At 44.6% G+C, this 26064-nt stretch overlaps 2 protein-coding genes across 3 annotated transcripts; one reads left to right on the forward strand and one right to left on the reverse strand.

The window, feature by feature from the left end:
* The first annotated feature begins 2029 nt into the window (after nucleotides 1-2029).
* LOC129708145 (recoverin-like) lies at nucleotides 2030-22937 on the forward strand. Its single transcript, XM_055653723.1, has 4 exons — nucleotides 2030-2362; nucleotides 14677-15143; nucleotides 20825-20936; nucleotides 22695-22937. Exons 1-4 carry the CDS (start codon nucleotides 2356-2358, stop codon nucleotides 22802-22804), a joined length of 696 nt encoding a protein of 231 aa, XP_055509698.1. The 5' UTR covers nucleotides 2030-2355; the 3' UTR covers nucleotides 22805-22937.
* pts (6-pyruvoyltetrahydropterin synthase) lies at nucleotides 3928-13454 on the reverse strand. Of its 2 annotated transcripts, XM_055653724.1 has the most exons (6): nucleotides 13131-13439; nucleotides 11320-11399; nucleotides 9985-10007; nucleotides 6919-6975; nucleotides 6691-6761; nucleotides 3928-5374 (listed from the first exon to the last, which is right to left on the reverse strand). In XM_055653724.1, exons 1-6 carry the CDS (start codon nucleotides 13223-13225, stop codon nucleotides 5251-5253), a joined length of 450 nt encoding a protein of 149 aa, XP_055509699.1. In that variant the 5' UTR covers nucleotides 13226-13439; the 3' UTR covers nucleotides 3928-5250. The 2 variants fall into 2 exon arrangements, with proteins under 2 accessions (XP_055509699.1, XP_055509700.1); XM_055653725.1 differs by lacking the exon at nucleotides 6919-6975 and having other exon boundaries at nucleotides 13131-13454.
* Nucleotides 22938-26064: the final 3127 nt, after the last annotated feature.

Raw genomic sequence — 26064 nt, forward strand, 5'->3', positions numbered from 1 at the left:
CAAATTCCAGACATACAGATCATGAAAATGGTCAAACAGCTGCTGGATAATGAGATTTATTAGTGTTTTGTCCTGCTGCTCCATTCATCTGTCATACACAGAAAATGCTTCAAGACTCAACATTCCTGCCAGAGCCAGCTTAAGGGACCTGGTTTTGACAGGATCATGAACTATTAAAAGCAGGTACGATGAATGAATGCACAGCATTAGTTTATGTTTTTATGTAACTGTGGGTTTGGAAAATTATGCTGTGCTTTAGGAACTGTTTGAATCTGTAAGCAGAACCATACACCCACGAGATTCCTGTAGCTTTGCTTTTATACAAAAAAAAATGTATTAATGCGGTAATCTGTGTTAGCGCGATCACAACTATTTCTTTCAACATTCTGGATGGTGCACCTGGCTCCGTAAGTATCTACAATCATAGAAACATAGAAACATAGAAAATAGGTGCAGGAGTAGGCCATTCGGCCCTTCGAGCCTGCACCGCCATTCAATATGATCATTGGTTGACCTTCCACTACCTGCAACCTCCGGCAACCACCTTCAACTAGCATGGCAACCGGCTTCGACCAAAAAATTACCGATTTTTAAAACGGCAACCTATTTGGGTTTGAATTTTTTTGAAATAATCGCCAGAACATAGAAGAAGACGGAAACCGTTTTCGACCATTAGGGAGACTGACAAAAACCTCCGGGAACCGCACAGAAACATTGGGTGGGGCGCAAAGTCTCCAGAGGTTTGCGTTCAGGTTTCCTAAGTGGGACAGGGGCATTACTCCAGCAGTTTGTGTCTTCTTGAGAATAAAATCAACATTCTCTTCAAGGATTAGGTTTGTCTGAAGTCTTGCTCCCTCTGCTGGTAGAAGGGTAATAGCGACAGCCTCCAAATTTTGTTTACATGAAAATAGAATGGAATGCAATATTTTCTAAGAAAATGTATTTTCAATATTTTCTTGAATGTTCTTCCATTTCGAAGGAGAGTGCTGGAAACATCCTGTTCTGTTACATTTATAGTTTCATTACAAGATCTCTTCCTTATCGAATAATTAAATGGCAATGTATAAAAGATCTGGCAGAGGCATGGGGAATGAAGTGTAGTGGAAAATCTGCCTGGCTGATGTCAGGTATGTTAGTGTTCAAGAAAATTTAAATAGGGTGATCTCACCAAAGGTCAAATGAGCGTGGATCCCCCCTCACGTGACCGAAAATTTTAACTGGAGGACATCTCTCAGTTTGGTACATGTAAGTGAATGGGGAAACACGCACTTTCCCACCCGTTAAAAACATGGAAAACGGCCGATTTTTGAGCTGAAATTTTCTGTGGAATTATCGCGTTTGCTCGCTGAATTTCATCAAAAGTAAGTTAATAATGCCTTACTTGATGAAATTCAGCGAGCAAACGCAATAATTCCCGATATTTTGGATCTTAAAATCACCACGGCAAATGTCAGCTGTTCACTTCCGCCGCTTTCTACCTTCAGTTCCCTCTTGTAATTACCTCACTTTCTATCTTTTTTTTTGCCTGAAAATTTAGGTCGCTGTGCTTCACGGTCACCCCGACTAGCACAGAAAATTTCAGCTCAAAAATCGGCCATTTTCCATGTTTTTAACGGGTGGGAAAGTGCGTGTTTCCCCATTCACTTACATGTACCAAACTGAGAGATGTCCTCCAGTTAAAATTTTCGGTCACGTGAGGGGGGATCTACGCTCATTTGACCTTTGGTGAAATCACCCTATACTTGATACCAGGAATAAAATTATGCAGACGCCTAAACAAACATAGCCCAGACGGTCTGAAGAAGGGTCTCGACCCGAAACGTTACCCATTCCTTCGCTCCAGAGATGCTGCCTGTCCCGCTGAGTTACTCCAGCATTTTGTGTCTATCTTTAGCCTAGACGGTCGCTGTTTTTATACGAATCTCCATGAGGTGCTTGTTTTGTATGCATTTCATCTACAGGAGAGGGCAATTGTGTGCTGTGTTTTATAACAGTGGAACTATAACTCGGATAGAAGCTTTGTCGTAAAATTTGTAAATAAAGGAAATCTCCAGCAATCTTACAATGGCAGAATTTTTGGACCATTTGATGTTGTTTCCCATTAATGCCCTAATACATTTAATTCACTTAAAAATAATTATTCAATCTTACAAATAAATCAACACATACCTTCAAGGTCAGCAGAGGAGTTGCGGGTGAAGGAGTGAGTACAGGGATTGGCTGAGAAGCGGAGCAGCCTTGTCGAGGGAAGTCCCTTGTGAGAAAAGTGCTAGTCTTTGGCTCGAGAGTCTTCGGCAAGGAGGCTGAGGGAGGAGACTACTGCAAAAGTTGGAGAGGGTGAGACGCAGTGAAGAAATGACAGGTAAGCTGAGAGCAGTCTAAGAATAAAGCGGAAGTCATTTAAAACTGAGATGAGATGAAACTTTTTCACCCAGAGAGTTGTGAATTTGTGCAATTCTCTGCCACAGAAGGCAGTGGAGGCCAATTCACTGGATGATTTTAAACAAGTCAGATAGAGCTCCAGGGGCTAGCGGAATCAATGGATATGGGAAGAAGTCAGGCACGGGTTACAGATTGTGTATATTCAGCCATGATCACAATGAATGGTGGTGCAGTCTCGAAGGGCCAAATGGCCACCTATTTTCTATGTTTCTATGTTAACCCAACCAGTTTAAAATGGAGCAGGGGAAACATCCTCAATCAGCCTGAAAGGAGCATGCAAACTGAAGCTCCCGTGCTTAAAGGGAATCAATATCACCTGCTATGCCGGTGGTGAGCTGTTGGGGTTTATAAAGGAAATACCAGATTAGAATTTAACCATAAGCCACTACATCTTTCTAACAGGGTTTGACCTGAACCTTTGCCTGAATCATCCCACAGATGCTGCCTGACAATACTATTTTCAGTGTGTAGGAATGACATGCAGATGCTGGTTTAAATTGAAGGTAGACACAAAATGTTGGAGTAACTCAGGAGGATAGGGAGCATCTCTGGAGAGAAGGAATGGGTGACGTTTTGGGTCGAGACCCTTCTTCAGACTGTACAATATCAATCTGCATTTTGAAGCTGCTATCTAGCAGACACTTAATGTGCTATTGCAGGCTTCCATATAGTGCAGGCATATATTCCTTGCTTGGGCTTGCTTTAGCCCAGGATGGTCCCATTATTCCAACAGCTCCTGCCAGGCTTCCTTGGCCATTCCGAATCCCTCAGACTACTCCCATCATGTAAACACTTTCCCACTGGTTAAGGAAAGTTTGCTTGATTTGTGGTACGTTGCTCTGCGAAGCCATCTGTAAACGTGGCACCAACTGTGATGCATCAGGGCAGGCATGAGAACAGGCATCATACCACTAGAGAACATTGTACCGAGTCCCCAAAATGGTGTTAGACTGGGGAAACCAATGATGGTGTTGGTTCAGACCCTGTGAACTTCATGGTCTTATCAAAGTTTTACGAACAGTGCTGGAGTTTCCAACTGGCCGTCGGAAAGTGGAGAAACCAATTCTAACCCCACGTCCTCAAGGAAGTTCTAACCCCACGTCCTCAAGGAAGTGCCCCCCCATCGCCCCTGGACTGTCTCCCTCAGATGGTCACGTCGCAGTTTATTTATTTATTTTTAATTCACATCGGTTGGAAGCTGCATACTACATCTCGTTGCACTGATGTGCAATGACAATAAAATATATTATTATTATTATTATATTAGGGGAGATAAAACAGCTGCCAGTGGATATAAGATTACGACTGGAAAACAGAATAAATAGTGGACAACTTGGGATGGCTGCTCTCCATTTGGTGAAACCTTCCTTGCTACAACTGAGGACCAGATTATTTACACAACATTTCACCAGGAGCAGTCTGGCCATATGATCATGATATTAAGATCCCCAACAGAGCCGAGTCACATAAACAAGACCAGCAGATGCTTTGTGGAACACTGCTGTATTAAAATATGATTCTGATTCAATCATATGTTCAAGAGAATTGTTTTATTACACGATCAGCAACAGAGTAAACATCTCCAGTGTTCCTGGCAATGGCAGATACGACATGTCTTCAATAGTCCTCGACATGATTCTGGAAATTGTGGAATTCCGTGCCACAGAGGGCAGTGGAGGCCAAATCACTGGATGGATTTAAGAGAGAGTTAGATAGAGCTCTAGGGGCTAGTGGAATCAGGGGATATGGGGAGAAGGCGGGCACGGGTTATTGATTGCGGACGATCTTTGGGTCAGGATCCTTCTTCTGACTCCAGCATTTTATGTTTTGCTCAACGCTGCAACATTTGCAGGTCCTTGGGCCTCCACACCCAGTCTAAAGTTATTTTAAATTAAGTCGCATATAGGGCATATAAATTAGGACAATTCTTCACTCAACGAGTGAACAAACTGAAGCAACTTTGAAGAACAACTCTGGATGATGAAATGTTAGTGTCTTTACAGCAACATGGACTATTGGAACCTTTCAGAGATCTCTTTCGAATCTTAGTAAATCAATTACAGAGTGAATAGAATTTAATGGAGTAGAAAGAGCAAAGGTATAAAGGTCTTTCATGGGCCAGTTAAGCCCCTGTCTCACTTAGACGATTTTTTCAGTGACTACAGGCGACTAGGCCGTCGCCAGATGGTCGCGAGATGATGCCCGTATGGTCGTGAGTCGTCTCCTCAAGTCGCCTAAAGAGTTGTAATGTTTTTCTGGTTGCCGCTGGATTTTGAAATGTTCAGAACTTTTTGGCGACTGTGGGCTTGACGTAGCTTGTCTTCTGTCGTAGGTTCTGTCGTAGGTTGTCGCCAGGATGGCGCACGTTGTCGCCAGGTGATGTTGGTTTTTGCCGGGTGCTGACTTCGTTGAATTCCATTGGCGACTACCTACGTCAACCTACGCCAACCAGCGGCAGGTACCGGCGACGGAATCGTCTTCAGTTGCCTTCAGGGTCGTCGCTTGTCTTAGCTTGTCACAGGTGAACGTGGGTTGACTTTGGTTTTCGTAGGTTGTCCCTGTGTGGTCGTAGGTGGACGTCCTAATGGATCGACGGTTGTCAGTAGCTTGAAGTCGACTAGGTGGTAGGTTGGCGTAGACATTGTCGTAGAGGAGGGGGGGGGGGACAATTGCCACTTTTTCGTCAGTCTGCTATGACTGTGACAGTCGCTGGCAGTTGCCAAAAAAAATTGCCTAAGTGGGACATGCCCTTTATGTTCCGAGTCAACTACAGCTCAGTATGAGCAACAAAAACTCAGCAGGATTTTTTCATTCCCCATGGTAAACAACAATATTCTTATCAGTTTCGTATACTTTTACTTCATAGAGTAGTTTCGGTGGGAGGAGAGTCTGTAGGTTTTCCCAGATGTAGATCGCTATATTTTCAGCGGTGCTAAACAGAAACAGAACATGTTCAGTTATACGTCGGTCTGAAGTTATTCCAGCTGCACTTTAATAATTCACTCACATCACTGCCACAGCTTTAGCACAAAGTAGGAGTGGTGCAATATCTGAACTCTTTACACACAGCTTATAAATACATTATAATATTGCGCCACACTGCAAATAAAGTCAAAAATAAGAGTAGCTTTGCCAATATATTTCTGGAAAGTTAAAAAGTTGTCAGATTAAAGTACAATTTTTTTTTATTTTTTTTATAAAAGGTACAAATAGAAAATATTTGTTTGAGAAGGATAAAAACAATGTATACTCATTCACTTTGATACTGGGGTAGCATCTAATGCAAGATAAACATGGAATCTGCTCATAGCTCAAGTCCGAGAAGGAAGTAATACACGCAGAAGATCAAAGCTAACTGGGCCCTGTAACAACAGTCTAAAAATTAAAGCCCACATTTTAGAAACATAGAAACAAAGAAAATAGGTGCAGGAGTAGGAGGATCGCAATATATCCGGCCACAGAACTGTGTCTGGGACACGGTAATGAGCAACACAGGGTCCCCACAGGAGACGGTCCTCTCTCACTTCCCGTTTACCATCTCATCCTACAACTCCATCTCTTGCCACCTGCAGAAGCTTTCAGATGACTCTGCAATTGTGGGCTGCATCAATGCCGGTGTGGGCAAGTTGGGTCGAAGGGCCTGTTTCCACACTGTATCACTCCACGACTGGAATAACAATAAGTGTATATTACCTGGTATTAACAAGTCACGTACAACGATTCCTCATCAATTTTCTACTTTCAAAAAAACAAATGCAGGAGGAACTCAATGGGTCAGGCAGCATTTGTGGACAGATGATGTTTTTGGTTAGGACATTTCTACAGACTGATTGGTGTAGGGGGGAAAAGGTGTAAAAGGGAGGTGGGGGGGTGGACAAAGCCAGGCAAGTGATAGGTGGATATAGGCGATGGGAGGGAAGGAATGAATGGCAGATGAGTGGAGTAAGTGACAAAGGATAGAGGTTAATGGAGACAAAATGATGCTAGATAAGGAGAAGGAGACGTGTAAAGTCAGAGGAAGGGATATCGGTGAAAGGGAATAGGGAAAATGACGGGTCTCGACCCCAGACGCCACCTATTCCTTTTCCCCAGAGATGCTATCTGATCATGTGAGTTACTCCAGCTTTTTGTGTCTATTTTAGGAATAAAATGGAAATGGACTGGAAGGTGGGAACTGAGTGTACAAAAGGAGGAGAAAGGAGCAGGGCAACTGAGGGGGAAGACATTACTTGCCTAAGACCCACCTACCTAACATTATTAGCAAAGAATGGAACATCCTTATCCAGGTTCTTGTGGTCAAGTTGCTTCATAATGACTTCCTGGTCAAGAAAAATCAGAAAGGATTTGGTGTCAATATAGAACAAATATCATTTAATCTCATAGAGGGTTATACACAGCAGCCATACCAGGCCAACTCAGAACATTAGACATCATTTACAAATGACCTCCATCACCCTTCCTCAATATGATCAATACCTGCATGTGTTCCTTCAGTTCTGTGATATTCATCACCATCCCAGTGACTGGATTGACCTGAATGGAAGGGAAGTTAGATTTACCATTCTTCACTCACAGAAAATAGAAAATAGGTGCAGGAGTAGGCCATTCGGCCCTTCGAGCTCGTGAACCATAGAAAGACTAGATAGAGACACTGACCCAAAGGTATCAAGCTGAAAAGTTAATGTCGTCGCCGAAAAATCACTAAATCTGGAAATCTGAAATAAAAAGGGTGGCGCAGCAGTAGAGTTGCTGCCTTGCTGACCACGTGGGTTATCATCTCCAGCTGTGATGAAGGCCAAATAAAACTTATCTCTCCACCACTCTCCCCCCCCCCCGATGTCAGAGTTTTCTCCGAGATCTTCGGTTTCTTCCCACGCTCCAAAGACGTACAGGCATGTAGGTCAATTGGCTCGGTGTATGGGTAAAGTGTCCCTGGTGTGTGTAGGATAGTGTTAATGTGGGGGTTCTCTGCCTGTGCAGATCCGGTGGGCTGAAGGGCCTGTTTCCGCGCTGTATCTCGAAACTAAAGAAAAACTGAAAAATGCTGGAAAGACTCAACGGGTCAGGCTGCATCTGTAGAAAAAGGAACAGGTAACATTCCATGTTGAAGACCCTTTGATAGATCATAATTACTTATTCGGCTAATTTCCAAGATGCTCTCAATTTACTAGGCCTGTCACTAACTATTTTCTTCCTTGATCTCTGTCTCTACCTCAGGTGATGGCAGATCACAAACATGCATTGCGAGCCTACAGGCTGGTTCAATATCTTAGCTGTTCATCCCAGTGTACCAAGTCCATTCTCCCACTTCCTCCATTTCCATCACATTTGATGACACTTTCCTCAAAAGATGTGTCCGAGACGTCTTCCTTCGTCCCGAACAAAGTCCTTTGACTGCAACTGATCTATAACCCACAATCTGCTTTCAACTGGACACAGCAACAATAACGTTACCCTGACCCCATCTACCACCTCACCAGCCTCTACATTCAACTACTGAACCATTCAATCAACAACGATCTTCTATCTACCTCTTCAGAGACCCTTGGATCAGACTTCACCGTGCACTAAACGTTATTCCCTTAATCCTGTATCTGCACACTGTGGAGGGCTCGATTGTAATCATGTATTGTCTTTCTGCTGACTGGTTAGCACGCAACAAAAGATTTTCACTGTACCTCGGTACACGTGACGATAAAACTAATTATCCTTCATAATGTTTGCAACGTAGAGAAGGGTCTTCGACCTGAAACAATAACATTGATTCTTCCTCCACAGATGCTGCCTGATCTGTTCTATTTACCCCATCTGCAAAATTGTCGATACTGATTTACACTGTTTGCTTTTAACTAGTTATTTTCCATTAGACTGTCTTCGGTCTCAGTCTAGACTCAGTCTGAAGAAGGATCTCGACCCGAAACGTCGCCTATTCCCTCTCTCCATAGATGCTGAGTTTCTCCAGCATTTTATGTCTACGATTTTCCATTAGATAATCATCTGTGCATGCATTGCTGATTGGCAATAGAAGAACTTTTCACAAGAAGAAAATTCCAGCTAATATCAATTAGTTCCAAAAATTGGGAAATTATTGTTTGAAAATTGTCAAGCAAACACTAGCTTGGCCTCAGGTTGGTCATTTTGTTTGGATCTTTACTGGGAGATTTTAATCACATGAAGTTTCGAGTCAAATGTAAGTGTTTAATATAGGTAACAAGCGATGAGATTACACCCATCAATCAGCAGATTTTGTGTAGTATGGATGAGGTAAACGTGTCATGTGGTGACTAAGCCTCACTAACTGTGGGGCTTTCTGTTTCCTGCAGACAGTTCACTCACCTGCAATCTACTGCCACAGCTTCTTCCCTTCCCTACCTCACGTCCCAGTCCAGGGAAGAGGTGAGATCATCGTCACTATGTTACAACCATAGCTCTGCATCCACTTCGAGTTCACTAACCGAGCTGGTTCACTCCACAACCTGCACTTCATATCCTGCATGCATATGCTGACAAACACACTTGCATCCCCAGATTTCCAGGAGTCTCATTTAACTCCAGTGACCCATGGACAACTTGGGAAGATTGCTAGCTCGAGGTTAGCCATTTCTACAGGTTGAGAACTTTTCATGCAGGTGGGTGTGACATGTCTTCCTGTAAATAGACACATAAAGCAGTAGTGACTCAGAGGGTTAGGCAGCATCCCTGGTGACGTTTTGGGTTGAGACCCTTCTTCGGACATCTGCTGTTCCTTGCTGCATGTCCAAAGTTAACTAAGATCTTGTCTCTTCTATATACCACAAAGGTCCGCCATTCCCTCTCCACCCCTGCCCCACCTTTCAGCTCACAGCCTCCGCACTCAGTGGATCATCTTCTGCAAGTTCCAACTCCTAACAAAGGGTATTCAACCTGGAACATTAACTGCGATTCTAAGCCACAAATTAAAATAATCCTGTTGGAACATTTACAGCTAATAAACCACTGTTTTGTTAAATTAATTGAAATCCAACAGATCAAAGGCGGTCAAATGGCAGTCAATTCATGGAGTATTCTTGTGCTGAATATTGAATGACAGCCAGGCAGTCTTTATTCTTTATTCTTATTGCTTTATTCTTATCTGCGAGCGCACGCCGGGGGCTCTAAAAACCAAGACCCAGTGTGCGACCTCGCACCACCCGGCGTGGCTTTAATGGCCGCGGGACAATCGCCATCGCCAGCCGGGGGCTTTGACTTTGACTCTGACATGGGGGGGAGAGTGCAGTGGAGAGATAAGTTTTTTTGGCCTTCCATCACAGCGATGTGATGGATGTTTATGTAAATTATGTTGTGTCGTGTGTCTATTTGTTTGTAATGTATGGCTGCAGAAACGGCATTTCGTTTGGACCTCAAGGGGTCCAAATGACAATTAAATTGAATCTTGAATCTTGAATCTTGCTTTTCTCTGAAGCCAGGTCAATCACTAGTGCAAGTTACTGAACTTTTGACACTCAAACAATTTGAAATAGTCCTTGCATTATATTGAGAGTTGCCAGCATATTCACCACTTACCTCACCACATACTGTAACTTCCACTGTAAAACACAAACGCATCTGGTTAGAACAAGATGCCAAATTCTATTGCCAAAAATAGAATTAGAATTACCTTCATTGTCATTCAGACCTTACGGCCTGAACGTAATTTCGTGCCTGCAGTCATACATACAATAATACAATAATAAACAACAATAAACACAAATTAACATCCACCACAGTGAGTCCTCCAAACACCTCCTCACTGGGGTGGAGGCTAAAATCTTAGGGCTGCAGTCTCTTCCCTCCTCTTCCCCCTCTGCACTGAGGCGATTCCCCACCGGGCGATGGTACAAACAGTCCCGCGGCTCACAGAACCCCGCGAGCGGGCCGGTTCAAACACCGCGGCCCGGGGTGGTCGAAGCTGCCGCACCTCCAATCCAGCGGACGCAGCCACCGGCCCGCGGCTGAACCCCGGACTCAGGTCACCGCCGCCAGAACGCCGTCCCAGCCACCAGAGCACCACTCCAGCCCCGAGCCGGATCGCCCTCACGTGAGTGCCGTTCCTCCCTCGAGCTGGGCCACTCCGACGGGAGCGTCACAGCCCCTCACGGGAGCGGCTCGTTCCTCTGGCTCCCCCTCTTCCTTTCTTCTTCCCGCCCACTTCCCTCATATCAGGCTGAAGAAGGGTTTTGACCCGAATCGTTGCCTATTCCTTCGCTTCATAGATGCTGCCTCACCCGCTGAGTTTCTCCAGCATTTTTGTCTACCTGCATTATTCGATAGCTTTGATATCACAACTTGTTGTGGTATTTATTCTGCTTAATAGTTTAAAAATTATGAAAATAACTTTCTGTGCTAAGTCAGAGCAAAAGTACCCACGTTTTATGTCACACAGACTTTCAATACGGGGGCGATCAAGGGCAACATAGCTAAACCTACTTAACTGAAGCCATTTTGTGTCAGTCTCTAACAGATACAGACAGGAACATTGCAAGGTGTCTTTTGTGATGAAACAGTTCTGTGGAGAAACAGCTGCGTGGGTGAATTGTGACCACAAGAATCTAGGTTTGAAGTGAAGCAAGACTATTGAAAATGGTCACCAATTCAGTTCATTCTAAAAATGATTCTTGACAAATTGTTAGCCGACTCCATAGCCAAGTCCACCCACCACTATGTGCGTTCGAATCTACTGAAACACATATTCTCTCTATAGGGCCATGGATTGAAGCTGCCCAGCTCTTCAAAGAACATGAAGCAATCTAATTAACCAGAGTTCATCAGATAAGTTGCAGCTGGATTCAGTCAATTGCTAGCCATATGCTTTTTTTGAATCACTTGCAGATGCCAACAAGCCATTCATCGGGTACTGACCTTTGTAGTTATGACCATGGCCATTTGGGTTGTTGCACTTTCCAAAAATTCTCTTGTTATCCTCGGCACTCAAGAAATTACTGGAAAACAAGTTACAAATCAAATTTTCAAAACCAACTATTTTTAAGAGCCCTATCTAGCTCTCTCTTGAAAGCATCCAGAGAACCTGCCTCCACCGCCCTCCGAGGCAGAGAATTCCACAGATTCACCACTCTCTGTGAGAAAAAGTGTTTCCTCGTCTCCGTTCTAAAATGGCTTGCTCCTTATTCTTAAACTGTGGCCCCTGGTTCTGGACTCCCCCAACATCAGGAACATGTTTCCTGCCTCTAGCGTGTCCAAACCTTTAACAATCTTATATGTTTCAATGAGATACCCTCTCATCCTTCTAAACTCCAGCATGTACAAGCCCAGCTGCTCCATTCTCTCAGCATATGACAGTCCCGCCATCCCGGGAATTAACCTTGTAAACCTACGCTGCAGTCCCTCAATAGCAAGAATATGATCTGCCATGATTATCACAGTGAATGATGGTGATGCTGGATTGAAGGGCTGAATGGCCTACTCCTGCACCTATTGTCTACGCAGATATCTATTTCACTGCCTCTTCTCTCTTTAGCAGACACCGTTTTAATTTCTTTTTCCAGCCTTTGCCACTAGCTCCAGCCATTGCCCCACTTCTCCTGTTGCCGGACCGGACCAAAGATACTAGAGGACCCTCTAGATTATAATTCTCTATAATCTTTGGACCGGACCTAATTTTTCCGGCCTTCTTCCTCCTCCACAGGTGCTGCCTGGGCTCCTCTGGGATCTTTGGCCAGGGGCGCTGAGTTCCTCCAGCACACTGTTTTTGTTCAAGAAGGAACTGCAGATGCTGGAAAATCGAAGGTACACAAAAAAGCTGGAGAAACTCAGCGAGTGCAGCAGCATCTATGGAGCGAAGGAAATGTGCAACGTTTCGGGCTGAAACCCTTCTTCAGAGACTGATAGGGGGTGGCAGGGAGAAGGAAGGAAAAAGGAGGAGGAGGAGGAGGAGCCCGAGGGCTAAGGAAGGTGAGGATACAGCAAGGGATACCAAAATTGCCTTGAACATTGAATGCTCCAAATTTTGCTAGCCCTTGCTGTCTCCTCCCCTTCCTTAGCCCTCGGGCTCCTCCTCCTCCGTTTTCCTTCCTTCTCCCCTGTCAGTCTGAATTTCCTTTATTGTCATTCAGACCTTACGGTCTGAACGAAATTTTTGTGCCTGCAGTTTCGGCCCGAAACGTTGCCTATTTCCTTCGCTCCATAGATGCTGCTGCACCCGCTGAGTTTCTCCAGCTTTGTTGTGTACCCTTGTTTTTGTTGCTGCGTGTCCTGTGAGCGTCCCCTGTATTCACCCCGTGCCCCGTGTTATTCGCTATCCTACAGGCAGCTGCCGGCCGGCCGGTGCGGGAGCCAGCACAGTTTGCAACACTCTAGCGAAGCCTTGCTCCCACAACAGCAGGAAACAACGCACAACGTGTGGTTGCCGGGACGTAATGTGTCAATACCCGCATTAAACCCTCGCAGATGAATAAACAAAACCAGGAAGATAGATAGACACAGAATGCCGGAGTGACTCAGTGGGACGGGCAGCATCTCTGGGGGTGGGTGGGGGAATGGGTGGCGTTTTGGGTCGAGACCCTTCTCCACACTGATCTTCATCCGCAGATCTTTGATGCACAATTCACGTAAGGACAGGCGGAAGGGAGACATGTCTCGTCTCCTCTGTACAGCTAGATGGCTATTCCCCGCCCTACAGCGCTGCCGGCGGAATGGCATCGGCCAATATTTACCTGTGGAGCCGGTGAGCTGCACAGAAAGACTCCACTCTGGTCAGCCGCAGCAGCCTGCGACGTCCCGTCCCCTTCTCAGCCGCCTCAACCTCCATTTGTCCGGCTGTGATCCTGAGCCGATTGGACGCAGTCACGCTGAGTAAAACTAGGCGACGCTGCAAAGCTCCAGGTCCTTGTCACATTAACCTGTTAATCACCTAAACGGTTGCAGAAACTGCACGGGGTCTGATACAAGGGACTGCATTACGTGCCAGAAAATTAGTAAAATACACCTTTGGCATAAAATTAGTAGAGCACACGTCGTTTCCAGAGGAACCATAGGGAGTGCCGTGGCAAAAGACACGTGTGTGTGTGCAAAGATCTTATAAGATCTTTGTGTGTGTGTGTATATAAAAACAGTCTTCAGATATTGAAAACCTGAAATAACAACTGAAAACGCGTTTTTTAACGGCGTAAGCTTCATATTTCAATAGTACAGTGGAATTTGATTTACCATACAGTCATACCGAAAAACAGCAAGATACAAAACTATATACAGCCACCACAACCCGTGTGAGAATCCCCAGGGCACACAGCATTAGTGGAGAGCCATCAGTTCAATGGGCCATATTCTCAGTTTATTCACTGTTTACACTGTGCCAACCTAGTTCCCAGAATGTGAGAACTCCTCACGACCAAGAAGGTGACTCCCCGGCAACCGCCCACAAACATGTGGTGACTGCAAAGTCTCCTGCAGTCGCCTAAAAAGTTGCCTAAGTGGGACAGGCCCGTAACTCTATCTAGGCCTCTACGACTACACAATTTGATTCAGAATTACGAAACAAAAATCATTTCTGAAGTTTGCGAGGCAGAGAGAATGATGTATTTTACAGCGCAGTTGAAAATGATGTGCTGCTGCAGTGTTGCTAGTCTGCTCCACACATGCAGGCCGCTGATGAATGCAGCCCCCAGTGATGCATGTTGGCATTGAGCCAGCCGACTCCTGTATGGAGCCGTTTCAGGGCAGCCCACTCTATGCGGGGCAGGTCCGGGCCGGGTGGGGCTGTGGTTGGGGCAGATACAAAACTATATACAGCCACCACCCGGAACTCGGACACCACCCGGGCCCGGAACTCATTGCCAGGGCTGGTGGTGAAGGCAGATACAATAGTCGCATTTGAGAGGATTTTTGATAGGCAAATGGAAATGCAGGGATTAGAGGAATATGTACAGCAGAAGAGACTGGTTCAGCTAGGCATCATGTTTGGCCAAAGGGCTTGTTCCTGCGCTCAATATTTAATGTTGTCAATTTAAATTTGTCTAAAAAGTCAAAAATTCTAAAGTCTATTAAAGTCTAACTGCCCGTTGGCCAACACTGCAAATAAAATTAAGTGGACCGCAGGCAAGGTGTGTTTTGCTAACCATTTTAGGAATTCACACGTTAGTTACGGTTATTTCTAATAGCTAATTCGTTTGTTGTTTATATGTATTCGGATGTCTGTGTGAATGTCAACCGTAAGAAGATAAAGGCTAATCCTTCTAAACTAACAAGCTTTAATCTGTTCAGATAAATATGCATCTGGTGCCCGTCTGTGCATTGTTGAGTCAGGAGGAGTCCTGTGTTCTCTTTGCTTCTTGCCTCTGGGTCTGGAAATGGGAAACTCCAAAAGCGGTGCCCTCTCCAAAGATATCTTGGAAGATCTCAAACTCAACACCAAATACACAGAAGACGAGCTATCAATATGGTATCAAACATTTTTGAAGGAATGTCCAAATGGAAAGATCACCATGGCACAATTTCAAAAGATCTACTCTGGATTTTTCCCGGATACGGATCCCAAAGAATACGCTCAACATGTTTTCAGGAGCTTTGATACCAATTCTGATGGGATCTTGGATTTTAAGGAATACATCATTGCGCTTCACCTCACCTCCTCGGGAAAAACCTCGCAGAAACTTGAATGGGCTTTTTCTCTTTTTGATGTCGATGGCAATGGGACTATCAACAAAACAGAAATATTGCAAATTGTCAAGGTACAGCGAATTTTAAATGGCATCATTCTAATTTTACAACGTACGGTGATTACTAGAGTGCATGATTCTGATTTTACAAACTGCCAGAAAATATAATTACACATTTTCCATTCTGAATCAATTTTTTTCCAATTATTATTTTTTTTGGCTTTCACCATTCATCTGTTTAAAATCTTCATAGGCAGCGTTTCCAATTATCGTTATCAATTATATGAAGAAGAGTCTTGGCCTGAAACATCACCTATTCCTTTACTCCAGAAATGCTGTCTGACCTGCTGAGTCACTCCAGCTTTTTGTGTCTATTTTCAATTATCTTTGCTTTGTAACCAGTGAATACCAGCTGCAGCAAAGAGGCTGATGTGATATTCTTTGACAGTTAAGGGCATTTTCCCAAATGCAAGATGCTTTCTACCATTTTGTGGCCATAACATTAATTTTAAAAGATCTTGAAAAATGTGTTCTATTTACACTGTAGTGTAACAAATGCCCCAGGCATCCTAAACCCCCTGTCCCACTTAGGAGACCTAAACAGCAACCTCTGGTGACCTTGCCCACCACCCATGGTTTCCATGAGGTCACCGGAGGTTTTGGTCAATCTCCCTCATGGTTGAAAGTGGTTTCCGTGTGATCGAGGCTTCATCTCGGTTGCTGCTATTTTTTCATCATGTTTAAAACCGGCCTCGACTAAAAATAGGTTGCCGTTTTAAAAATCAATATTTTTTTTGTCGCAGGTCTAGTCGAAGCCGGTTTTCTTCATAGTCGAGGAAGGTTTTCAACATATGCGTGGGAGGTGGTAGGAGGTTGCACATCACCTCCACCTTGATTTTTTTTGGGGTAGCGGGCAAGGTCACCAAAGGTTGCTGTTTAGGTCTCCTAAGTGGGGCAGGGGCTTCAGGCATTTTGCTTTTGAAATGCAGTCACTATTTCCAGGAAGATATCAAAATGAGCAAATTAATGATTATTTGTGCAGGAAGGAACTGCAGATGATTCAGATTCAATTTTAATTGTCATTGTCAGTGTACAGTACAGAGACAACGAAATGCATACAACGAGATGCTGGTTTAAACTGAAGATGAACACAAAAAGCTGGAGTAACTCAGCGGGTCAGACAGCATCTCTGGAGAGAAGGAATATGTAAGGTTTCAGGTCGAGCACTTCTTCAGACTAATCTTCAGGATTATTTATTTCTTTGTGGTGTTTTTGGGGGAGGAATGCTATCTCAGTTACTAGATGAATTCCCTGATCTTATTTAAATTGTGTATAATACCTCACAAACTGCTTCTGTTCCTCAATTATATATGAAATATAAAATACATCAAACCCACTCATCTTTGTTAATAAACCTAATAAATATGTTTTGAATGTGAATCAATCTACTTATATTGGAATATCAGAAAAAAATATTAAGGAACTGATTAAATATAGAATAGAATTCCAAATGATATATTAGAAATCTACAGTAGTGCTTAATGACCTGCCCAATGCTCACTTCATTTCAAAAAATACATTCAGGGTGTATTTTATGCTGGAGCAGGAATTGTGAAATATCTGTCCTCTAGGATATGCTACATATGGACATGGAGGTAGACACACCAGGTAGACAAAATACTGGAGTAACTCAGCGGGTGAGGCAGCATCCCTGGAGAGAAGGAATGGGCCACGTTTCGGATTGAGACCCTTCTTCAGACTGATGTCAGGGGAGGGGGCAGGTCAAAGATAGAATGTAGTCGGAGACAGTAAGACTAGTGGGAGAACTGAGAGGGGAAGCAAGGGCTATCTGGAGTTAGAGAAGTCAATGTTCATAACGCTGGGGTGTAAGCTACCCAAGTGAAATATGAGGTGCTGTTCCTCCAATTTGTGCTGGGCCTCACTCTGACAATGGAGGAGGCCCAGGACAGAAAGGTCAGATTGGGAATGGGAGAGGGAGTTGAAGTGCTGAGTCACCAGGAGATCAGGTAGGTTAAGACGGACTGAGCCGAGGTGTTCAGTGAAACGATCGCCGAGTCAGCTTTGGTCTCGCCGATGTAGTGCAGTTGACACCTGGAACAGCGGATACAGTAAATGAGGTTGGAAGAGGTGCAGAGCTGCAGGATATCATGGAGACCCCAAGAGCATCATCTATAATGGAAGAGGGTAACCCCCTTTTTTCTGAAAGAAAGAGGACATCTCCAATGCCCTGGTATGGAACACCTCATCCTGGGCTCAGATGCGACATAGACGGAGAAATTTGACGAAGGACATTCTTGCTATTGAGGGAATGCAGCGTAGGTTTACAAGGTTAATTCCCAGGATGGCGGGACTGTCATATGTTGAGAGAATGGAGCGGCTGGGCTTATACTGAGCTTATACCTCTGAGTTTAGAAGGATGAGAGGACATCTCATTGAAACATATAAGATTGTTAAGGGTTTGGACACGCTAAAGGCAGGAAACATGTTCCCGATGTTAGGGGAGTCCAGAACCAGGGGCCACAATTTAAGAATAAGGGGTAAGCCATTTAGAACGGAGATGAGGAAGCACTTTTTCTCACAGGGAGTTGTGAGTCTGTGGAATTCTCTGCCTCAGAGGGCGGTGGAGGCAGGTTCTCTGGATGCTTTCAAGAGAGAGCTAGATAGGACTCTTAAAGATAGCGGAGTCAGGGGATATGGGGAGAAGGCAGGAACGGGGTACTGATTGGGGATGATCAGCCATGATCGCATTGAATGGCGGTGCTGGCTCGAAGGGCTGAATTGTCTATTGTCTATTGACTATCGTCTATTGTCTAATTGGGTGTAAGTGATAGTCGTTACAGGAGGCAGAGAGGGAAGAAGTCTAGTCAAGATAGCTGTGGGAGTCAGTAGGTTTGTAGTAGATGTTGGTCAATTGTCTGTTTCCTGTGATGGAGCCGGTGAGATCTAGAAATGGTCCAAGTGAATTTGAGTGCAGGATAGAAATTAGTGGTGAAGTTGATGAAGTCAGTGAGTTGTGCATGGGTGCAGGAGGTAGCACTGATGCAGTCATCAAAGTAGCGGAGATAGAATTCGGGGATAGGGCCAGTGTACGCCTGGAACAGGGATTGTTCGACGTACCCTACAAAGTTCCCTACCTGGAGCCCATGCGAGTGCCTACAGCTACCCCTTGGATTTGGAAGAAGTGGGAGGAGTCGAAGGAAAAGTTGTTGTAAGGACCAGCTCTGCTTGACGGATGAGAGTATTGGTAGATGGAAATTAGCTGGTTCTGCGGTCGAGGAGGGCTTTAATACCCTCCTGGTGGAGGATGGATGTGTAGAGTGACTGGACATGCATACATTGTAATGATAAAGTTGGGGGCCTGGAAAACGCAAGTCATTAAGGAGACGGAGAGGAGGAAATAGGCAACGTTTCGGGCCGAAACCCTTCTGTTCCCCCGCAACGCTGATTACACTGCGAGTCGGGTCGGGTTACTGAAATTGGTGGAAAAAAAGGCCCACGTTCCGCTCCGTTGCGTACTACACATCAGCCCATTGCATTTAGAAGGAGTGGTCTATCTTGCTTGTTATAGGATCTTTGCATCCGACCATATCCCCCCTCTGGTCAGCTCCCGCGGCCTCTGCTGCTGTGAGACGACTACACTGCCATTGCACCACTCCCCAGCTCTGGCCCTGTCCACTCTGGTCCCGTTCACTGGATCCTGCCCTCCTCCCCCGTGCTAGCCCCCTCTCCCCTTGGCTCGTTCCCGTCTTTTCTCCGAGCTCTCTCCCCCCACACACCCCCCCTCGCACCACTCAGCCCCTCCCCTACACTCCCTCCCCCGCCCACACATCCCCTTCCATAAATCCCCCCACGCACACACACCCCACCCCCCTCCACACACACACCCCCCCTCCCCATACACCCACCTCCCCACACCCACACGCCCCGCCTACACACACCCCCCCCCCACACGCAAACCCCCCCCCCACACACACAATCCCCCCCCCCCCCCTCACTTCACCCACCCACACACCCCTCTCTCTCCCTCCCCCCCTCTCCTACCACCCACACCCAGCCCCCCTCCGCTCCCGCCCCCACACCCCCTCCCACCTCCCACCCCCCCGTGCCCTTTGACGATGAACTTTTTGGTTGAAAAGCTGGTGGCATGCAGATGTCGGTAGTGACTCTTGAAATGGATTGTAACCCCACAGTTACTTTTGTAGAGGGCAGGAAAGCAGAAATGATAAATTGTAAAGAAGTTGTTATTTTTCACTAAGCGTTTGATTTAGTTTAGTTTAGTTTAGAGATCCAGCACAGAAACAGGCCCTTCAGCCTCTGAGTTCTCACCGACTGTTGTTCTCACTAGTTCTATGTTATTCCACTTGGGGGAATTTACAAAGGGCCAAATAATCTACAAACTCGTACATCTTTGGGATGTGGAGGAAACCAGAGCACCCAGAGGAAACCCACGCAGTCACAGAGAGAGAGTGCAAACTCCACACAGACAGCATCTGAGGTTAGGATCAAACCCGGGTCTCGGGCCCTGTGAGGCAGTAGCTCTATCATTTATTTACAAAGGTTTTAAAGATCTTTTATTGTCACGTGTGCCAATTAAGGTACAGTGATATTCGTATTTCCATACAGCCATACTATAAAAAGCAACAAGACACACAACTCCATAAAAGTGAACATAAACATCCACCACAGTGGATTCCCCACATTCCTCACTGTGATGGAAGGCAATAAAGTCTAATATTTCTTCCCCTTATTTTTCTCCCGTGGTCGGGGCAGTTGAACCATCCATTGGAGTGATTGAAGCCCTTGCGTCTGGGCGAACGAAGTTCCTGCTGGTTGGAGCTCCTGAAGTAGGTCTCAAACTAGAGACCGCAAGCTCCACGATGTTAAAGTCCGCAGGCTCCCGCAGTTGGAGCTCAGACGTCGATCCCTGGCAAAGGGATTGCCAGCTCCGTGATGTTAAAGTCCTGCCGGCTCCCAAAGTCGGCCTCCAGCTCCTCGATGTTAGGCCGCAGTGCGGACGGAGATATGATATGGAAAATGTCGCATCTCCGTCGAGGTAATAGATTAAAAAAAAAGTTTCCCCTATCCCCCCCCCACAAAAAACAAGCTAAAGAACACGAAAACATACATTGAAAACATACTAAAGAAACAAAAGAGAAGGAGGGGACAGACAGATTGTTGGTGAGGCAGCCATTGGTGGTGCCACCTAGTGGTTTTGTTAGCTTTGTCAGCTAAAGAAATAAATGTTGTTTCACAGTGTCACAGAGATATTCAGCATTGAAAGAAACCCTTCAGACCACGGAATCCACGGCAACCACCAAACACTCATTTTACATTCATCTTATATTCATCACATTTTTAAAATTCTTCCCACATTCTCATCAATTTCCCCCACAATCTACCACTCGCCTGCATATTAGGGATCATTTACAGTGACCAATGAACCGACCACACGTCTTTGGAATGTGGGAGAAAAATAGAGCTCTTAGGGTAAATCCATGTGGTCACTGGGAGAATATGCAAACTCCCCACAGACACCAGCTGAGATCAGGATTGAAGCTGGGTCTCTGGTGCTGTGAGCCAGCAGTTCAAGCAGCTGTACACCAGTCAGACCAATGCCACAAGTGTTTCTGTGCATTTGTGAAAGGTGACGTGCAGATGGCTGCAGACTGTGTAATAGTGGTCTATCAACTTTGTGGCTGGTTTTGAATGACTAATATTCTTTACTCCCACAGGCTATATTTAAAATGATAAATGAAGATGAACTAAAAACACTACCAGAGGACGAGAACACACCAGAGAAGAGAGCTGACAAAATCTGGGACAATTTTGGCAAGAAGGAAAATGGTAAATACATACAGATGGTAAAGGGTGCACTTTAAACTGTTATCATGAGACACATTTAAATTTATGATATGTCCACTGTCTTCACCTGTAAAGATAGAATTCGACAACTTTTCATTACAATGCCATCTAGTTAAAAGCAATGAAAATCTCACATTGATGATCAGGATAGATCATAAAGTCTCAGAGATTTCCCTGCACCCGCCCTCAGTTTATCGTCAATGAATCCACAAGGCATCGTGCAGTGTAACGGGCCTGTCCCACGAGCGTGCGACTGCATGCGGCGAGTGCGACCAAACCGGAAGCGGGGGCCGCGCGGAGGTCGAGTGATCCCGTACGAGCTGACGTGAAGTTCGAGCGAAGTCCGCGGGAAGTTCGCGCTAGGTGTACGCCGTCAAAGCGCTGTGTACGGCGTCGAGACGCAGCGCACGCCCGTCGAGGCAGTGCGTACGACCTCAATGCGGCTGCAGGCCGGCAGGCCATTGCCGCGCGGAATTTCTGGATAGTGTCAGTTTTTCGGAGCCCCACGCGATGTCGGGACCAGCTCCGCACAACTCCATACGGCTCCGGCGATCGAAGTGGGACCGACCCTGCGAGGCCGTACGGCTCAAGTGACCACGTTAACTCGCGCTTGCCGCATGCAGTCGCATGTTCGTGGGACAGGCCCTTTAGTAAATAACATTTGAGATTTGCATTTGCACAGGGAAGCTGTGAAAGTCTTGATAATACATAGAGGGACTAAGGGCAGATATTATCTGATACCATCCATGATCAATAACCCCTAAATGACTGGTGCTGTTACAGTGTGTTAGAACTGATAGAATTAACTTTGGAACCCCACCATCGGCCAATTTGAAACAGGTTGTTCACTGGAGAGACAGCTGCTTACTGACCAGTGATAAAAGACATAACAAGTTGCCTAAACTCCTAGAACAAGCAAAGAATACAATGGGAAGATACAGTACGTCCATCAGAAAATTAATGCTTGTTTTAGGTACACAAAAATGCTGGAGAAACTCAACGGGTGCAGCAGCATCTATGGAGCGAAGGAAATAGGCTTATTTCCTTCGCTCCATAGATGCTGCTGCACCCGCTGAGTTTCTCCAGCATTTTTGTTTACCTTCGATTTTCCAGCATCTGCAGTTCCTTCTTAAATGCTTGTTTTACGCAGTTTACAGTCACAGGGTCACAGTTTAAGGATAAGGGGGAAATCTTGTAGGACCGAGATGAGGAAAACATTTTTCACACAGAGAGTGGTGAATCTCTGGAATTCTCTGCCACAGAAGGTAGTCGAGGCCAGTTCATTGGCTATATTTAAGAGGGAGTTAGATGTGGCCCTTGTGGCTAAAGGGATCAGGGGGGTATGGAGAGAAGGCAGGTACAGGATACTGAGTTGGATGATCAGCCATGATCATATTGAATGGCGGTGCAGGCTCGAAGGGCCGAATGGCCTACTCCTGCACCTATTTTCCATGTTTCTATGTTTAGTTTTGGTAAAACTTATTTTCTCCCAAGAATTTGAAAAATGTGCCATTTTCAAACATTGAGTTTATTCCCGACACTTCTCATGTTTCCTATAGAATGTGGTGCATGTTTACATAAATATAATCGAGTTTTCGAAAAGCTTCATGTTTGCATGCGAGGCAGAATATTTCATGAGCTACGTTGAATGGCAACCAAAGTTAAAAATAGCGCTTGTCAAAATTGTGTTAAATGTGTTTATGTGAAAACCTCCTAATTAACTGTCCCTTTTTTTTTCAGATAAATTAACAGAAGACGAATTTATTCAAGGCACCCTGGAAAACAATGAAATTCTCCGAATGATTCAGTTAGAACCAAACACAATCAAAGAAAAGCTAAAAAGGAAATAGCTTCAATCATTCACTGGGAATAATATTTTCCCAAAGACTGTTCCAAGATTGTTTACAAATTACTGGTTTCTCAATAATACAATGCAAGAGCTGTATAATTAAATATTAATAAAAGATTCGGTGTACATTTCGACTTTAATATGCGCATTTATTTAACGCGCCAAAGCCCCGGGTACGATCCTGACTATGGGTGCTGTTTGTATAGAGTTTGTATGAAACTAGAAATTACCTGCAGGTTTTAGGGACATTCGGCCCATCGAGCCTGCACCGCCATTCAATATGATCATGGCTGATCATCCAACTCAGTATCCCGTACCTGCCTTCTCTCCATACCCCTGATCCCCTTAGCCACAAGGGATCTTATAGAATCTTACAAAATTCTTAAGGGGTTGGACAGGCTAGATGCAGGAAGATTGTTCCCGATGTTAGGGAAGTCAAGGACAAGGGGTCTGTGGCTTAGAGGATAAAGAGATCCTTTAAAACCAGATGAGAAGTATAGAGTCACACAGAGTAGTGGTGAATCCCCTGGACCTCTGTGGGTTTAGTTGAGGCCAGATCTTTGGCTTTATTCCCACACTCCAAAGACGTGCAGGTATGTAGGTTGTGCAGGAAGGGACTGAAGGCAGGTACGGGATACTGAGTTTTAACCAGAAGACAGACATATTGAAAAGCGGTGCAGGCTCAGAGGGCCAGAATGGCACTCTATGGAGAATTTCTATGGTTGATGTTTCGGGTCTTTGGTTTTCTTCCCACACTCCAAAGACGTGCAGGTATGTAGGTTGTGCAGGAAGGAACTGCAGATGCTTTAATGGTTTAACCAGAAGACATACACAAAAAGCTGGAGTAACTCAGCGGGACAGGCAGCATCTATGGAGAGAAGGGATGGTTGATGTTTCGGGTCGAGACCCTTCTTCGAGGTCAATTTAGGGATGGGGGAAAATTGAGATATAGACGAGGAAGGAACTGCAATGAACTGGAAAATGGAAGGTACACAAAAAAGTAATGATGGGAAACTCAGCTGGTGTAGGGTGAAAACAGGTCAATTGACTGGTATAATAGCGATTAAGAATAGGCAACGGTGCGGAAAATCGAAGGTGCCTATTTCCTTCGCTCCATAGATGCTGCTGCACCCGCTGAGTTTCTCCAGCATTTTTGTGCCTTTGGTATAATTGTGAATTATCTCTTGTGTGTGTGTGTAGGATAGTGTTTGGGTGCGGGGATCACTGTTCGGTGTGGACTCAGTGGGTGGAAAGGCCTGAACTAAACTGAACTAAAGGTTTTACGGTGAATGTCATTGAGATTCTCTTAATCTGGAATGACAGTTAAAGCTTCTAATCCTCAAGGTCATTTTCTGTGAGCAGCAAAATGACTTGAATGGATAGTCATGACCTAAATAAGGTACGTTTAATTATGTAAAAGATAACATGGGTTTTCTTTGGCATTCTTTCCATTGCAGTTTGGAGAGAATGCAATGTAACTAGTAGATGGGTCAATATGCTTCTGGAATTATATGAGGCGATTGTTTTAATGGCCGTGACATTTTTCATAACAAGAACAGTTTGTGGCAGAAGGTGAAGCTCACTAATCATCAACACATGATGTGATATGTAACGGTCGTCCACTGATCTGGATTTGCACCTGGGTTCACCGGGTTTTATCGAATCCAGATAAAGATTCCTTTATTTAATTCATCCAGGTTTAGTTTGTTTTCCAAAGGGCTGGTTTATTTTTCAGGTGAAGCATCTGATGTAATGTTTAAAGAAAGAGGCGGTTATCCTGGAAGGCTTTTGGACCCAATCTAGATTTTTTTTTTTTTTTTTTTTTTTAAATTTTATTTTTATTAGTAGTACAGTAAATCACATTAATACATCGCATATATCTTATTACATTATGTTGTACCACTTCATTTTTTGAGCTTTAAAAGAGAAAGAAATAAAAGAAGTAAGAAAAGTAAGCAAGAATCGTGAAGGTGCAGGAAAGTGTTGGAAGAAAAGAACCCCTTAGGGAAGGAATTAGAGAAGGAAGCAAAGAAAATAATTAAGACCCTAGAAAGAAAGGAAAAAAAAGGAAAATCAGTCGATCTATTGTAACACAAAACTCCGCAAAAAAGGATCTACCAACCGTGTTTTTATTAAAAATTTATTTTATACCCCCCATTACCCGGTCCTGGTAGCCTTTATATTTTGACATTATTGCACCTTAGCTTGTAATAGTTCCATAAATGCAGACCACGTCTTTTGGAAGTGATCTGCTTTACCTGCTAGGAGGAGTCTCATCTCTTCCAAGTGTAATGTTTCAAACATGTTTGAAATCCACATTTTTGTTGTTGGTATTGGAGCATTTTTCCAAATTTTAAGTATAAGCTTTTTTCCGATTATTAGCCCGTAATTAAGTAAGTTCCTTTGAAACATATTTAATTCAGGGTTAGCTTCCGACATTCCAAAAATGATCCATTCTACTCTAGGTAGAAGTTTTGTTTTAAATAATTTTGTAAAGATTTCAAATATTTTGTTCCAGAATTTTTGAATTTCTGTACAGAAAACAAAAGAGTGCGCTATGTTAGCTTCTTGTACCTGACATTTATCACCAATCTAGATTTCAAAGTACACAAAAATGCTGGAGAAACTCAGCGGGTGCAGCAGCATCTATGGAGCGAAGGAAATAGGCAACGTTTCGGGCCGAAACCCTTCTTCAGACTGATAGGGGGTGGCGGGGAGAAGGAATGAAAAAGGAGGAGGAGGAGCCCGAGGGCTGAGGAAGGGGAGGAGACAGCAAGGGCTAACAAAATGTTGAGAATTCAATGTTCATGCCCGCAGGATGCAGACTCCCCAGGCGGAATATGAGGTGCTGTTCCTCCAATTTCCGGTGTTGCTCACTCTGGCCATGGAGGAGACCCAGGACAGAGAACATCGCTTTCAAGGATTGTTTTATTAAAATTGCACCAGGACCCGAGTTATGCAATCGACTTGATTCCTGGTTGTCTTCTATCTCTCCTCTTTAATGGGAGGCCTCAGGCTTCTGTAAACTCAGTTAATGCAAGTGTTGTGGAAATATTACAGACATTTTACACCTCATCCACACATCAACCAGGATAGCATAGTAAGTATTCTATACATTGTACATCTAGACTGCTTGCTAGATTAATTGGTTTGTTATAATTGTAAATTGTCCCTTGTGTGTAGGATTGTGTTAATGTGCGGGCATCTCTGGCTGGAGTGGACACGGTGGGCCGAAGGGCCTGTTTCCGCGCTGTATCTCTA

Source organism: Leucoraja erinacea, chromosome 23, assembly GCF_028641065.1.
Source record: "Leucoraja erinacea ecotype New England chromosome 23, Leri_hhj_1, whole genome shotgun sequence".
Lineage (NCBI taxonomy): Eukaryota > Metazoa > Chordata > Chondrichthyes > Rajiformes > Rajidae > Leucoraja > Leucoraja erinaceus.

What these genes read in the sequence shown, in the direction of transcription:
- pts (XM_055653724.1), bottom strand. Translation starts at nt 13,225, where the DNA reads ATGGAGGTTGAGGCGGCTGAGAAGGGGACGGGACGTCGCAGGCTGCTG. An exon ending in CCATGGTCATAACTACAAAG is followed by an intron (nt 10,008 to 11,319) that starts GTCAGTACCCGA and finishes TGTGTTTTACAG; the next exon opens with TGGAAGTTACAGTATGTGGT. An exon ending in TTCTTTGCTAATAATGTTAG is followed by an intron (nt 5,375 to 6,690) that starts GTAGGTGGGTCT and finishes GTTTCTGTTTAG; the next exon opens with CACCGCTGAAAATATAGCGA.
- LOC129708145 (XM_055653723.1), top strand. An exon ending in AAATATTGCAAATTGTCAAG is followed by an intron (nt 15,144 to 20,824) that starts GTACAGCGAATT and finishes TTACTCCCACAG; the next exon opens with GCTATATTTAAAATGATAAA. An exon ending in TTTTGGCAAGAAGGAAAATG is followed by an intron (nt 20,937 to 22,694) that starts GTAAATACATAC and finishes TTTTTTTTTCAG; the next exon opens with ATAAATTAACAGAAGACGAA.